At 41.2% G+C, this 15482-nt stretch overlaps 1 protein-coding gene across 1 annotated transcript; it reads right to left on the bottom strand.

Moving 5' to 3' along the window:
* Positions 1-241: 241 nt before the first annotated feature.
* On the bottom strand, positions 242-3846 carry LOC133430444 (uncharacterized). The gene is made up of 10 exons (XM_061716720.1): positions 3787-3846; positions 3549-3635; positions 3391-3453; positions 2083-2107; positions 1818-1921; positions 1444-1716; positions 1214-1307; positions 651-718; positions 419-545; positions 242-369 (listed from the first exon to the last, which is right to left on the bottom strand). Exons 1-10 carry the CDS (start codon positions 3844-3846, stop codon positions 242-244), a joined length of 1029 nt encoding a protein of 342 aa, XP_061572704.1.
* Positions 3847-15482: the final 11636 nt, after the last annotated feature.

The raw sequence follows: 15482 nt of genomic DNA, 5'->3' as shown, positions 1-15482 counted from the left end.
AAGAGGCCTCAATGAAAAAATAAAATCTGCATGAACATTACCTTCCTGCCGTCCGGACGAGCTGCGCACTCCACAGCGCTGGGAAGGTGGGCCGGAACGGCCTTCTCCATCTCATCCAGGATCGCCGGACTAAACCACACAGGATTTAGCGGGATCGGATCCACCCCCACATCCACCTGTGAAGACAGAACACGTGTCTGCTCCAAAGGGCTGGATGGACATGGCGCGGTGACCACGCCCTTCACAACCACTTTTGGTGAGACACGTCTGGCAGGAGGCGACGTCCTGGGAGAAGTCTGGGCCCTCGGGACGACACGTCTGGCAGGAGGCGAAGTCCTGGGAGAAGTCTGGGCCCTCGGGACGACACGTCTGGCAGGAGGCGACGTCCTGGGAGAAGTCTGGGCCCTCGGGAAGACACGTCTGGCAGGAGGCGACGTCCTCGGAGGCGTCTGGACCCTCGGGACTGTGGGCTCCAGCTGGTGGTGGAGGGTCCACCACAGCAACTCCGCAAGCCTCTCCATCCCGCCCTCCTTGCTGAGATGGACCTGACACACATGATCAAAAGTGATTTAGTTTCCCTATCATCTACCAAAGATATGCACACCACATTTTTTTAACATGTCTTAGAGTGTAGAGTGTATTGTACTTACACCGTCAGGACACCACAGGTCAAGTTGTGTCAGCGGAAAGTAGTGGGTGGCAGAGACGTACCTGACACCTAAAATACAAAAAAAAAAACAAAACAAAAAAAAAACTTAATGACTTATTGATTATTGACTCATTGAACCTTATTGATACATACAGCACTGTCTCAGAACACTTGAATATTGTGATGAAGTTCTTTATTTTCTGTAATGCAATTAAAAAAACAAAAATATTGCTGATTATAGTTTACAGTTTAAGATTAAGATTCCCAGAATATTCAAATTTTTTGAGATAGGATATTTGAGTTTTCTTAAGCTGTAAGCCATGATCAGTAATATTAAAATAATAAAAGGCTTGCAATATTTCAGTTCATTTGTAATGAATCCAGAATGTATGACATGTTTGCATTACAGAAAATAAAGAACTTTATACACAATATTTTAATTTTCTCAGACAGTCCTGTCCATACTTTCAGCCAAATCAATTATGAGTGAAGTTTGGCATTGCCACTTAAATATCAAGAAACACTGTTATACATGTCACTGTACTTTTTGTTTTGTTTACATACCCATACGTGCAGCCACACGGTGGTATTCCTGGCTCAGAAGCTCCTGCAGGTCCAGGTCTACGGTGAGACGGCGAGGGAAGTCCAAAACACACACCTAGAGTGAGAAAGATGTTCTTTCTCAGTAATTACATTCTCTCCATCAAAATGGCATGGAAATTGAAGTTATACGCATAAAATCAAGTATATCATCAGACATGTTATCAAGATAATAACAATATAAGAATACTTACGTTGGGCCAGGCAGCACAGGCAGTCAGCAGGAGCTTACCAAACGCGACCCCTGCCTGAGTGACGGTCCCGCTGGCACTCAAGTCGTTACTGGGTGCCAAAATGCAGACTGCCGCGGGTGAGCGAGGCAGTACAGCATTCAGCACCTCAGTACGCAACTCAAGTGCCGACGCCCCAGGGACAGACAGGACGCCACAGGACAGACGTCGGTCCGGCAGTCCCACCAACCCGTCCGCGATGGGCCGAAGGTGGGAGTCACCAACAAGCAAGACGAACTGCATGAGAAGACATATTTTTTTTGTTTTTTTATCAACGTGCAAAGATCCCCAAACTACAAAAAACAGATTTTACTCAATGGAATCTAAGAGTATTATACCTTCTTGTCAGGTGACTCCGCTGGGACAACCAACTTCCGGAAATGGGGAGTGAAGGTGGACTTGTCCCACTTCAGCACGCGATGGCGGTGACCCGTACCGTGGCCTAGGAGCAAGCACAAACACAAAAACTGTCAAACCTGCTTAAAACAAAGTCAATACCTTTACATCATAAAACCTGTAAAAACCCCAGGGAAAATCTGTTTACAATTAAACAACAAGAATATACAATTTACATGTAATGAAAACAAACAGTGGGCTACATACCTGGGCGGAGGTCAGAAGGGGACACCTGGTGGTGGGACAGAAAAGTATTACATCACTACTCACACTTGTAGTACACTGAAGCAGAGCCGGATTAACGCAAAGGGAAACTAGGCATGTGCCTAAGGCCTGATTGGCAGGGGGGCCCAGACAGAGGAAAAAATAAATAAAATAAAAACAGTAAGTAAATAAAAATACATGTCCTATCTACAATTTATTTCAGTGTTGATGAATCAATATTTATTAACTAATTAAAAATTGAATTTTACTTTAACGTTACGTCACATTAACGCCAATCAGTAAAATCCAAGGGGCGGACTAAGCGGGACAATTAAGCTATCAGGCTGCAAGGTCTGGTTTATTGTTGGACAGTTCCTAAATGGTTGTGATAAATGTGAAGGGTTCATGTTTGTCTTCTTGTTCCTGTACTTAATCACAGGTGTGAATATGGGCTCTAGGTGAAGGGACTAGTATTTTTATTCACCCAATTCAGGCTCATTTTCCTTGGCTGTTTGAGCAAATTAGTAGAAAAGTGGAAAAAAAAAAAGTGTTCTTGGTTCAAACATAAGGTATCGTTCAAATTATTTAATGATTGCTTATTTTTCTACGAGGTTTCTGTGATTAAATCTGCTTTTAGAATGCAGTCAAGAACACCATTCCAGACCAGGAGATTAGAGGTGATGCTTGTCCATGAAAATAAACATCTTTACCACTACAGCACACTTTGTCTTACTGCAAATTTTATTGGTCTTTGTATATTTGACCTCTTATTTAACTATTAAATTTAAATCAACACATTTAATTAAGATTTTCTACAAAATGCAATAGACTACAACATTTATCTTACTTGCTCTGTTTACATAGCAATGCTAACACCTATTGGTCATTTACTGGTACTACTGCCTTAACAATGACACTCGCAATCGATAAGATAAAGATAATTTATTATCATTTAATAGAGTGGTGTAATAACCTATAAATAATAAAAATTTAAAAATAGTCTGATAGACTGTTTAATATACAACACATGACTTATTTTGGAATACAAAGAACCAACTTGCCTATGACTATGCTACGTAAAATGTGAATTAACTTTTATTAGTAACTTTGGCAAGTTTAAGATTTCAATTCATAAATAACATCGATGGAGGGGGGCCCAAAAATCACAGTCTGCCTAGTGTAGTCCATTTATTTAATCCGGCTCTGTGAAGCATCGTGTAAAGTGCAGCACTGTACTGCAAATACCCTGTGCGTGTGTGTGTGTGTGTGTGTGTGTTTGTGTGGGCAGTTGTAGAAGAAATAAAAACATACCCTTCCAGGCTGGTAAGGGGAGTAGGATGGTGAGATCGGCAGAGGGATCCACAGCTTCTTCTTCTGTAACACAGAACTGAAGTTACTAAAACTGAAGACTTTGAATTACACAGTGTATTTCATTATTACTTGAAAGAATTATAGAGTGAACACTATACCTTCTGGGCAGGAGACTGGGAGGGGCTGGCTCCATCCCTCTGGGTCCCGAACGGCTGGGCTGGCGGTGGCGTCTCCGGCTGGGTCACCTCAAAACACAAAACCAATGAAATGCAGTCAATAAGTGACACATTGCAGTCACTTGACAGAAGAAGCACTCACTTTCCTCACGTCAACTTTAATGCTTTGTAGTCTATTGTGTGTAGCTTTAAAGCTATCTATTCTGTACTTTGCTTGTACCTCGTCCGGCTCGCTCCAGCGCAGCTTCTGCGCCCTCGAACGCTTTCCCTTCTTCGGCATCTCGTCAGCAACCTGGAAACACTTCAGAAAAAAACACTCCAAAACACGGTTATTTCACAGGCAAACACAATGCAGTGTAAAAGTGTGAAATTTGAACAAACACAATATCAACTAGAACGATAAACAATGCAAAAATGTGTGTGTGTGTGTGTGTGTGTGTGTGTGTGTGTGTGTGTGTGTGTGTGTGTGTGTGTGAGAGAGAGAGAATGGATGTATTTCAGTATAGGGCTATGTATTTAGGTTGTGTGCTCTGTTTGTGTAGCTGGTGTGTGTTGGCGGTCTTGCTTTCAGAAGCTGGGAAACTGGCAAAAAAAAGGAAACAATTATTTTAGACTGTAGGTTTATATGAAATTACGGAAAAGAGAAAAGAATACACAGACATCACATCACACATCTCAGTACAAATCACACAACAACGCACATCACAACAACACATCACACAACACCAAATCAGAACACACTCACAACAACACATCTCAGTACAAATCACACAACACATAACACACATCATACAAAACACATTACATCACATCACATTATAACACAACACACATCATACAAAACACATTACAACACATCACATTATAACACAACACACATCATACAAAACACATTACAACACATCACATTATAACACAACACACATCATACAAAACACATTACGACACAACACAAATCATACAAAACACAACACAACTTGTTTTCAAAGGCAAGACATTTTTAATTTTATGCTCTATGCCGTGTTTCATCAAGAAAAAGTCCTGCATTCACACTGAAAGCGTCACATAGGCGACTCCGGCTGCCATTCATTTCCTATGAAAACGCGCGTGGAGAGGCAGCCAGAGCAGAGCGTCAATTTGGAGTTGAAAAATCTGAACTTTATGCAAATGAGCAGTGGCAACGCCGAGGCAGCGTCCAATCACAGACCGGGATTCCTGAAGTGAGAAATCTCAATGCAGATTGTACTTCCATGTACACACAAACGTACACTCCTTCACATGCATGCTGAGAGAGAGAGAAAGAAAGAGAGAAAGAAAGAGAGAAAGAAAGAGAGAGAGAAAGAAAGAAAGAGAGAAAGAAAGAGGGAAAGAAAGAGGGAAAGAGGGAAAGAAAGAGGGAAAGAGGGAAAGAAAGAGGGAAAGAGGGAAAGAAAGAGAGAAAGAAAGAGAGAAAGAGGGAAAGAAAGAGGGAAAGAGGGAAAGAGAGAGAAAGAAAGAGAGAAAGAGAGAAAGAAAGAGAGAAAGAAAGAGGGAAAGAAAGAGGGAAAGAGGGAAAGAAAGAAAGAGGGAAAGAGGGAAAGAAAGAGAGAAAGAAAGAGAGAAAGAAAGAGAGAAAGAAAGAGAGAGAGAAAGAAAGAAAGAGAGAAAGAAAGAGGGAAAGAAAGAGGGAAAGAGGGAAAGAAAGAGGGAAAGAGGGAAAGAAAGAGAGAAAGAAAGAGAGAAAGAGGGAAAGAAAGAGGGAAAGAGGGAAAGAGAGAGAAAGAAAGAGAGAAAGAGAGAAAGAAAGAGAGAAAGAAAGAGGGAAAGAAAGAGGGAAAGAGGGAAAGAAAGAAAGAGGGAAAGAGGGAAAGAAAGAGAGAAAGAAAGAGAGAAAGAGGGAAAGAAAGAGGGAAAGAGAGAAAGAAAGAAAGAGGGAAAGAAAGAAAGAAAGAAAGAGAGAAAGAGGGAAAGAGAGAAAGAAAGAGGGAAAGAGAGAAAGAAAGAGGGAAAGAAAGAGAGAAAGAGGGAAAGAAAGAGAGAAAGAGGGAAAGAAAGAGAGAAAGAGAGAAAGAGGGAAAGAAAGAAAGAGGGAAAGAGGGAAAGAAAGAAAGAGGGAAAGAAAGAAAGAAAGAAAGAAAGAAAGAAAGAAAGAAAGAAAGAAAGAGGGAAAGAAAGAAAGAGGGAAAGAAAGAAGGAAAGAGGGAAAGAAAGAAGGAAAGAAAGAAAGAAAGAAAGAGGGAAAGAAAGAGGGAAAGAAAGAAAGAGGGAAAGAAAGAAAGAAAGAAAGAGGGAAAGAAAGAGGGAAAGAAAGACAAAAAGAGAGAAAGAGGGAAGGAAAGAGAGAAAGAGGGAAGGAAAGAAAGAAAGAGGGAAAGAAAGAAAGAGGGAAAGAAAGAAAGAGGGAAAGAAAGAAAGAAAGAAAGAAAGACAGAAAGAAAGAGGGAAAGAAAGACAAAAAGAAAGAAAGAGGGAAAGAAAGAAAGAAAGACAGAAAGAAAGAGAGAAAGAAAGAAAGAAAGAAAGAAAGACGGAAAGAAAGAAAGAGAGGGACGGAAAGAAAGAAAGAGAGGGAAAGAAAGAAAGAAAGAGGGAAAGAAAGAAAGAAAGAGGGAAAGAAAGAGGGAAGGAAAGAGAGAAAGAGGGAAAGAAAGAGAGAAAGAGGGAAAGAAAGAAAGACAGAAAGAAAGAGAGAGAAAGAAAGAGAGAAAGAGAGAAAGAGGGAAAGAAAGAAAGAGGGAAAGAAAGAGGGAAAGAGGGAAAGAAAGAAAGAGGGAAAGAAAGAGGGAAAGAGGGAAAGAAAGAGAGAAAGAGGGAAAGAAAGAGGGAAAGAGAGAAAGAAAGAAAGAGGGAAAGAAAGAAAGAAAGAAAGAGAGAAAGAGGGAAAGAAAGAAAGATAGAGGGAAAGAGAGAAAGAAAGAGGGAAAGAAAGAGAGAAAGAGGGAAAGAAAGAGAGAAAGAGAGAAAGAAAGAGAGAAAGAGAGAAAGAGGGAAAGAAAGAAAGAGGGAAAGAAAGAGGGAAAGAGGGAAAGAAAGAGGGAAAGAAAGAAGGAAAGAGGGAAAGAAAGAAGGAAAGAAAGAAAGAAAGAAGGAAAGAAAGAAAGAAAGAAAGAAAGAAAGAAAGAAAGAAAGAAAGAAAGAAAGAGGGAAGGAAAGAGAGAAAGAGGGAAGGAAAGAAAGAAAGAGGGAAAGAAAGAAAGAGGGAAAGAAAGAAAGACAGAAAGAAAGAAAGAAAGAAAGAAAGAAAGAAAGAAAGACAGAAAGAAAGACAGAAAGAAAGAAAGAAAGAAAGACAGAAAGAAAGAAAGAAAGAAAGAAAGAAAGAAAGAAAGAAAGAAAGAAAGAAAGAAAGAAAGAAAGAAAGAGGGAAAGAAAGAAGGAAAGAGGGAAAGAAAGAAGGAAAGAAAGAAAGAAAGAAAGAAAGACAGAAAGAAAGACGGAAAGAAAGAAAGAAAGAGGGAAAGAAAGAGGGAAAGAAAGAGGGAAAGAAAGACAAAAAGAGAGAAAGAGGGAAGGAAAGAGAGAAAGAGGGAAGGAAAGAGAGAAAGAGGGAAGGAAAGAAAGAAAGAGGGAAAGAAAGAAAGAGGGAAAGAAAGAGGGAAAGAAAGAAAGAGGGAAAGAAAGAAAGAAAGACAAAAAGAAAGAAAGAGGGAAAGAAAGACAAAAAGAAAGAAAGAGGGAAAGAAAGAAAGAAAGACAGAAAGAAAGAGAGAAAGAAAGAAAGAAGGAAAGAAAGACGGAAAGAAAGAAAGAGAGGGAAAGAAAGAAAGAAAGAGGGAAAGAAAGAAAGAAAGAGGGAAAGAAAGAAAGAAAGAGGGAAAGAAAGAGGGAAGGAAAGAGAGAAAGAGGGAAAGAAAGAGAGAAAGAGGGAAAGAAAGAAAGACAGAAAGAAAGAGAGAGAAAGAAAGAGAGAAAGAGAGAAAGAGGGAAAGAAAGAAAGAGGGAAAGAAAGAGGGAAAGAGGGAAAGAAAGAAAGAGGGAAAGAAAGAGGGAAAGAGGGAAAGAAAGAGAGAAAGAAAGAGAGAAAGAGGGAAAGAAAGAGGGAAAGAGAGAAAGAAAGAAAGAGGGAAAGAAAGAAAGAAAGAAAGAGAGAAAGAGGGAAAGAAAGAAAGATAGAGGGAAAGAGAGAAAGAAAGAGGGAAAGAAAGAGAGAAAGAGAGAAAGAGAGAAAGAAAGAGAGAAAGAAAGAAAGAGGGAAAGAAAGAAAGAGGGAAAGAAAGAAAGAGGGAAAGAGGGAAAGAAAGAGGGAAAGAAAGAAAGAAAGAGGGAAAGAAAGAAAGAAAGAAAGAAAGAAAGAAAGAAAGAAAGAGGGAAAGAAAGAAGGAAAGAGGGAAAGAAAGAAGGAAAGAAAGAAAGAAAGAAAGAAAGAAATAAAGAAAGAGGGAAAGAAAGAGGGAAGGAAAGAGAGAAAGAGGGAAGGAAAGAAAGAAAGAGGGAAAGAAAGAAAGAGGGAAAGAAAGACAGAAAGACAGAAAGAAAGAAAGAAAGAAAGAAAGAAAGAAAGAAAGAAAGAAAGAAAGAAAGAAAGAAAGAAAGAAAGAAAGAAAGAGGGAAAGAAAGACAAAAAGAAAGAAAGAGGGAAAGAAAGAAAGAAAGAAAGACAGAAAGAAAGACAGAAAGAAAGAAAGAAAGAAAGAAAGAAAGAAAGAAAGACAGAAAGAAAGAAAGACGGAAAGAAAGACGGAAAGAAAGAAAGAGAGGGAAAGACGGAAAGAAAGACGGAAAGAAAGAAAGAGAGGGAAAGAAAGAAAGAAAGAGGGAAAGAAAGAAAGAAAGAGGGAAAGAAAGAAAGAAAGAGGGAAAGAAAGAGGGAAGGAAAGAGAGAAAGAGGGAAGGAAAGAAAGAAAGAGGGAAAGAAAGAGAGAAAGAGGGAAAGAAAGAAAGACAGAAAGAAAGAGGGAAAGAAAGAAAGAGGGAAAGAAAGAAAGAAAGAAAGAAAGACAGAAAGAAAGAAAGAAAGAAAGAGGGAAAGAAAGACAGAAAGAAAGAGAGAAAGAAAGAAAGAGGGAAGGAAAGAAAAAGAAAGAAAGAAAGAAAGACAGAAAGAAAGAAAGAGGGAAAGAAAGACAGAAAGAAAGAAAGAGGGAAAGAAAGACAGAAAGAAAAAAAGAGGGAAAGAAAGAAAGAAAGAAAGAAAGAGGGAAAGAAAGAAAGAAAGAAAGAAAGAAAGAGGGAAAGAAAGAGGGAAAGAAAGAAAGAAGGAAAGAGAGAAAGACAGAAAGAAAGAGAGAAAGAAAGAGGGAAAGAAAGAAAGAAAGAGGGAAAGAGGGAAAGAAAGAGGGAAAGAGGGAAAGAAAGGGAAAGAAAGAGGGAAAGAAAGAAAGAAAGAGGGAAAGAAAGAAAGAAAGAGGGAAAGAAAGAGGGAAAGAAAGAAAGGAAGAGGGAAAGAAAGAGGGAAAGAAAGAAAGATGGAAAGAAAGAGGGAAAGAAAGAAAGATGGAAAGAAAGAGGGAAAGAAAGAGAAAGACAGAAAGACAGAAGGGATTTGAACTCATTTTTTTTGTATTTTTTACAGGCCCCTGAATTTTATATAATTTATATATGCTTTAATAGCGTGGCGTCGTTTAATATATATAATATAAATTAAATATTAATATTTTAGCAATACATAAAGGCCGGTTATAGCTGCTACAGGCATATAGAGCAGTTAAAGCTAGAACTCCTTTGATGTCGGTCTGAGTCTTTGATCTCCGGCTGCCGAGCCGGGCATAGTTTAATACAATATAAATTAAATATATTTAAATATATAAATCAATAAATCACACCCGGCCGTGGTTGAGGGGGTCGTGGCAATTTATACACAATAGAATTTAGCCTTAGCTCCTGTTACCTACACAAAGACTCGATAATAAAACATTTCTTACCTCTGAAACAAGTCCACGAGCTGGCGAAGCAGGTATATCAAAGATATATCCAAAATAATCCACTAGTCGAAGCAGGTTGTAATTCCGAGAAGAATCCGAAATCTCAAACACAGCACGGCAGGCAGTCTGCTCAGGTCGGGATCGTCTGAAGACGGGGACGAGCCGAGCTGAGATGACCTATTTATAGATTCAGTCATGCGACATTTACCATCCAATAGAAATGCAGATCGAGCGGCAGTGGGAAGTTTCTAGAATTTTCAACAGGATTATATATATATATTTATCAAAAATAATTATCTCATAATTCTGAGAAAAGTTTGAATGAAAAAAAAGCTCTGTTTTGTAAATTAACCAGATAATTATGTCAGAATTCTGAGAAAAGTTTAATGAAAAAAAATATGCTCTGTTTTTCTGAATTAACTAGACATTTATCTCAGAATTCTGAAAAAAGTTGTAATGAAAAAAAAATATGCTCTATTTTTCTTAATTAACCATATATCTGAGAAAACTTAAATACGAATGACGGCTGACTTGACTGTACAATTTGGAACGGTTCGTGGTTTAAAGACTTATACTTGCTACTTCGCTGATAAATCATCAAGTGGACTCGTGGCGCAGCTGTAGTGTTGCCGTTCTTGGTCTGAGAAGTCGAGGGTTCGCAACCCGCTGCGGGCATATGTTATTGTCGGCAATTTATGTTTTCCCGGTACTGCGTACCGACACACAGAGTCTTTTGGTATAAAAAAGTAAATCATAAAAAGAAATAAAATAGAAATAACTAAAAAATAGTTAAATAATTGGAAAAGACCAATATTTAATGTAGAAAAATGAGCAATGTACAAGAGAAAATATTAATAGTGTGTGTGTGTGTGTGTGTTCCTATGAAAACGCGCGTGGAGAGGCAGCCAGAGCAGAGCGTCAATTTGGAGTTGAAAAATCTGAACTTTATGCAAATGAGCAGTGGCAACGCCGAGGCAGCGTCCAATCACAGACCGGGATTCCTGAAGTGAGAAATCTCAATGCAGATTGTACTTCCATGTACACACAAACGTACACTCCTTCACATGCATGCTGAGAGAGAGAGAAAGAAAGAGAGAAAGAAAGAGAGAAAGAAAGAGAGAAAGAGGGAAAGAAAGAGGGAAAGAGAGAAAGAAAGAGAGAAAGAAAGAGAGAAAGAGAGAAAGAGGGAAAGAAAGAAAGAGGGAAAGAAAGAGGGAAAGAGGGAAAGAAAGAGAGAAAGAAAGAGGGAAAGAGGGAAAGAAAGAAAGAGGGAAAGAAAGAGGGAAAGAAAGAGGGAAAGAGGGAAAGAAAGAAAGAGGGAAAGAAAGAGGGAAAGAGGGAAAGAAAGAGAGAAAGAAAGAGAGAAAGAGGGAAAGAAAGAGGGAAAGAGAGAAAGAAAGAGAGAAAGAAAGAGAGAAAGAGAGAAAGAAAGAGAGAAAGAAAGAGAGAAAGAGAGAAAGAGGGAAAGAAAGAAAGAAAGAGAGAAAGAAAGAGGGAAAGAAAGAAAGAGGGAAAGAAAGAGGGAAAGAGGGAAAGAAAGAGAGAAAGAAAGAGGGAAAGAGGGAAAGAAAGAAAGAGGGAAAGAAAGAGGGAAAGAGGGAAAGAAAGAAAGAGGGAAAGAAAGAGAGAAAGAAAGAGAGAAAGAGGGAAAGAAAGAGAGAAAGAGGGAAAGAAAGAAAGAGGGAAAGTGTGTGTGTGTGTATATGTGTGTGTGTGTGTGTGTGTGTGTGTGTGTGTGTGTGTGTGTGTGTGTGTGTGTGTGTGTGTGTGTGTGTGTGTGTGTGTGTGTGTGTGTGTGTGTGTGTGCGTGTGTGTGTGTGATTGTTTGTTTGTGTGTGTGTGTGTGTGTGTGATTGTTTGTTTGTGTGTGTGTGTGTGTGTGTGTGTGTGTGTGTGTGTGTGTGTGTGTGTGTGTGTGTGTGTGTGTGTGTGTGTGTGTGTGCGTGTGTGTGTGTGATTGTTTGTTTGTGTGTGTGTGTGTGTGTGTGTGTGTGTGTGTGTGTGTGTTGTGTATTTACTGTGTATTTACTGGGGGGGTTCCCCCGGAACCATCAGATTGCAGGACTGGGGGTCGGCTAAGGTCGAAGCTCAGGGATCATATTTCAGTCATGTGACCAGTTCTGGCTGAATGAGTCAGCAGAACCTCTCTTTACGCCTTTCAGTTTGGCTGTGAGAGAAACCCAGATTTTGTGACAAAGAACTCAGATTTGTGAGAAAACCGTAGCTCCTAGCAGAAAAACATGAGATATTGGACTATAAGGCCGCATTCAGACTGCCAGCCAATATCGATTTTTAGCCCATCCAGATTGAAACTGGATGAGTCTTTTGAAGTCTGAACAGTCCCAAACCGCATGATATCCGATTTTTGCAAACCAGATCGAAACCACCTCCAGGAGGTAGTTTCATATCTCAGTCTGAACAGCTCCAAACACTCAGATCGGATATGACTGTCCCAGACGCTCCAAAACACCCGCCCATTTCCAGTTGTGGAGCTACTCATCCTTTGGCAGAGAGCATGTACAATCTCTGATGTCACGTGAAAAACTATTATTTGTAGTTTAAGTGTTGCAAATTCACATTACAAATCATGTTTTAATAGCAGAAAAAAGACCGCATTTCCACGTACGGTGCGGGTCGCCGCGTACCCTACGCCGTAGGCTCTGCGTTGGTGTAACGCGAAACCATAAATCAGCCTTCAGTCGCGCCGTGAGCCTGAACCTGCAGCCCGTCACCTCATCAGGAGGAGAGGTTATGGAGCGGGGCTGCCAGTTGTTCATTGCTGGTTCGTTTTGTTAACTCTGAGCTTTGTTAGTTGGTTTGTTAGTTTGCTAGTGGTTTTGTTCTGAACACTTTTCTCTGTTTCTCATTTTGCTGGGACGTCGGGTCCCTCCGCCGAGACACAACTTTTGCGGTGTGCGTTCATTGTTGTGTCTAAAAATGATGCGCAGTGCCGACCCAATCAGAAACGGTAAAGATATTTTGGGATTTTATATATATATATATATATATATATATATATATATATATATATATATATATATATATATAAATAAATACATGACTTTACACAATACACGCGCTGGGTGACGCCTCCGCTCCGACGTCGTTGCTACGGCAACCAACATCAATGATGTGGCCCAGTCTGAACAGAGCCATATCCGATATGGACACTTGCTAAAAACAGTGTGGACAGTCAGCCCTGAAAATCGGATATGAGAAGGAATCAGATATGAATCAGATTTACCTGCAGTCTGAACGCGGCCTAAATTATCGGCCAATCAGAAGAAGGGGCGTGGCTAATTTGCACCAATGAGGGTCAGGGACTCGATACTTAGTCATTTGACACCACCCATGACTCTCTATGTCAAACCATTCAAAAGATATTGGACTTTAACGTATCAGCCAATCAGAAGAAGGGGCGTGGCTAATTTGCACCAATGAGGGTCAGGGACTCGATACTTAGTCATTTGACACCACCCATGACTCTCTATGTCAAACCATTCAAAAGTTATTACAGAAAATATGTAATAGGCTAATAGAACCGCTAACAAGACCGCTAACAGGGCCGCTAACGGGATAGCTAACAGAACCGCTAACGGAACCTCTAACGGGATCGCTAACTGAACCGCTAACGGGATCGCTAAAGGGATCGCTAACGGGACCGCTAACGGGACCGCTAACCGAGCCGCTAACGGAATCGCTAACCGAGCCGCTAACAACCGCTAACGGAACCGCTAACGGGACCGCTAAAGGGACCGCTAATGGGATCGCTAACGGAACCGCTAACGGGACCGCTAACGGGACCGCTAACGGGACCGCTAACGGGATCGCTAACGGGATCGCTAACGGAGCCGCTAATGGGGTCGCTAACGGGACCGCTAACAACCGCTAACGAAACCGCTAACAGTACCGCTAACAGAACCGCTAACTGAACCGCTAACGGGATCGCTAACGGGACCGCTAACCGAGCCGTTAACGGAATCGCTAACCGAGCCGCTAACAACCGCTAACGGGACCGCTAACGGGACCGCTAACGGGACCGCTAACGGGACCGCTAATGGGATCGCTAACGGAACCGCTAACGGGACCGCTAACGGGACCGCTAACGGGACCGCTAACGGGATCGCTAACGGGATCGCTAACGGAGCCGCTAATGGGGTCGCTAACGGGACCGCTAACAACCGCTAACGGAACCGCTAACAGGACCGCTAACAGAACCGCTAACGGGATCGCTAACGGGATCGCTAACGGGATCGCTAACGGGATCGCTAACGGGACCGCTAACCAAGCCGCTAACGGAATCGCTAACCGAGCCGCTAACAACCGCTAACGGAACCGCTAACGGGACCGCTAACGGGACCGCTAACGGGATCGCTAACGGAACCGCTAACGGGACCGCTAACGGGACCGCTAACGGGATCGCTAACGGGATGGCTAACGGGACCGCTAACCGAGCCGCTAACGGGATTGCTAACGGGATCGCTAACAACCGCTAACGGGACCGCTAACGGGATTGCTAACGGGGTCGCTAACTGGACCGCTAACGGGATCGCTAACTGGGCCGCTAACGGGATCGCTAACAGGACCGCTAACAGAACCGCTAACGGGACCGCTAACACCAATAACACTACCATCCCATAATAAACACCTACCATCCCATAATAACACTAACATCCTATAAAAACACCTGCCATCCCATAATAACGCTAAAAACCTTAAAAAAACACCTGCCATCCCATAATAACACTAACATCCTATAAAAATAAAATGGTGATCATGTAAGGTCAGGGTTCAGATTCCTCCATTATCCAAGGTAAAGTATTATGAAGTCTGCATTGATGTGTCATGTGACCAGTTCTGGGTCACATGACCCGGAAGTATGGTAGTGTATATTGTATTGGAATGACTCAGCTAGTTTTTTGGATTTGACAAGCCTCAAATAACTTCACCTTGTAATCAAACTGTAGCTCCTATCAGAAAAACAAAGACATCGTGAGAGAGACAGAACCCGGAAGATTCTGACAATCTTAATTTTATTCAGATATTCCTTAAAATGTGTTAGTAACGGCAATTCGAAAACAAAAATGAGATTTTTTTTAAGAAAACTTCATTTAACATGGGAGTCAATGAAGAGACAGACAGGAATTGGCGTGTCTGTTGGCTCCACCGTTAAAATTTTGTGCACACCACGCCTGTGAAAGTCACATTTTATAAATCACAACACCTATGTCTATATTCTGACCAAAAATGATCAGTCTACCTTTTACGGTTTGGCCGTGACCTCGAGTTACAAATAAGAAATCATGTTTTTTTTTCAGTGTAACTACACTCTAGCAAACTGACTCCCGTGCTCTAGATTTGAAAAAAAGTGATTTCCAGTCCTCGCTTGAGGGCTCATATCTTGAAAAGTGTACATTTTAGGAAAAAACAGTCCGGGGTTTAGAGAGAGACGAGAAGTTTTCCTCCGTTTTGAAGTTTGAATGACAGTTCTACGTGCAAGTATGAGAAAGATACGTGACTTGGAAAAAAGGTGAATTTTGTCTTTTTTTTCTCAACATTTTCCCATCCGCTTATAATGGCGCCATTGAAATGCATGGGAAAATCTTCCCCATTAGTTTGGAAATTTGGAAATGTTTTTGCACTTCGTGCAAAAACTATTCGTGCCATCGTTCTGAAAATCCACAGGACTGTAGTTAAATTCAGGGCCTACAACTTTCTAAATCGGTTCAGAATTTTTCGAATAACGGTGTGCGAGTGGTGAGGCCCCAAACTTCACACAATGCGTTCCGGATGGGGCAAAAAGCGCACGTTTGTGCACGTTGCGCAAAAACGTGCACGCCAATCGCTAATAAAAGTCATACCCATCGATTCCCGATTAAGGCGCACGTTTCTGCGTTTTTACTTTTCGCGTTTTCTCAAAGCTGCGGGACTAGTTACGCGCCGAAGTTTTTACGGAAGAATATATAATAAACTAGACCAAAATTCCCGGGAAATTTTGAAGTGCCACGGACTACTGCCGGATGATCGCGGGATGCACCCATGAAGGTCAGGGACTCGATACTTAGTCATTTGACAC

This window comes from Cololabis saira, unplaced genomic scaffold, assembly GCF_033807715.1.
Source record: "Cololabis saira isolate AMF1-May2022 unplaced genomic scaffold, fColSai1.1 scf037, whole genome shotgun sequence".
NCBI lineage: Eukaryota > Metazoa > Chordata > Actinopteri > Beloniformes > Belonidae > Cololabis > Cololabis saira.
The sequence above is the reverse complement of the archived record's forward strand: the minus strand, read 5'-3'. Positions and strand labels throughout refer to the sequence as shown.

Coding starts and splice junctions, on each gene's coding strand:
- LOC133430444 (XM_061716720.1), bottom strand. CDS start 3,846: ATGCCGAAGAAGGGAAAGCGTTCGAGGGCGCAGAAGCTGCGCTGGAGC. Junction 3,454..3,548: donor CCCAGTCTCCTGCCCAGAAG/GTATAGTGTTCA, acceptor TCTGTGTTACAG/AAGAAGAAGCTGTGGATCCC. Junction 546..650: donor ACCTGTGGTGTCCTGACGGT/GTAAGTACAATA, acceptor CATGTGTGTCAG/GTCCATCTCAGCAAGGAGGG.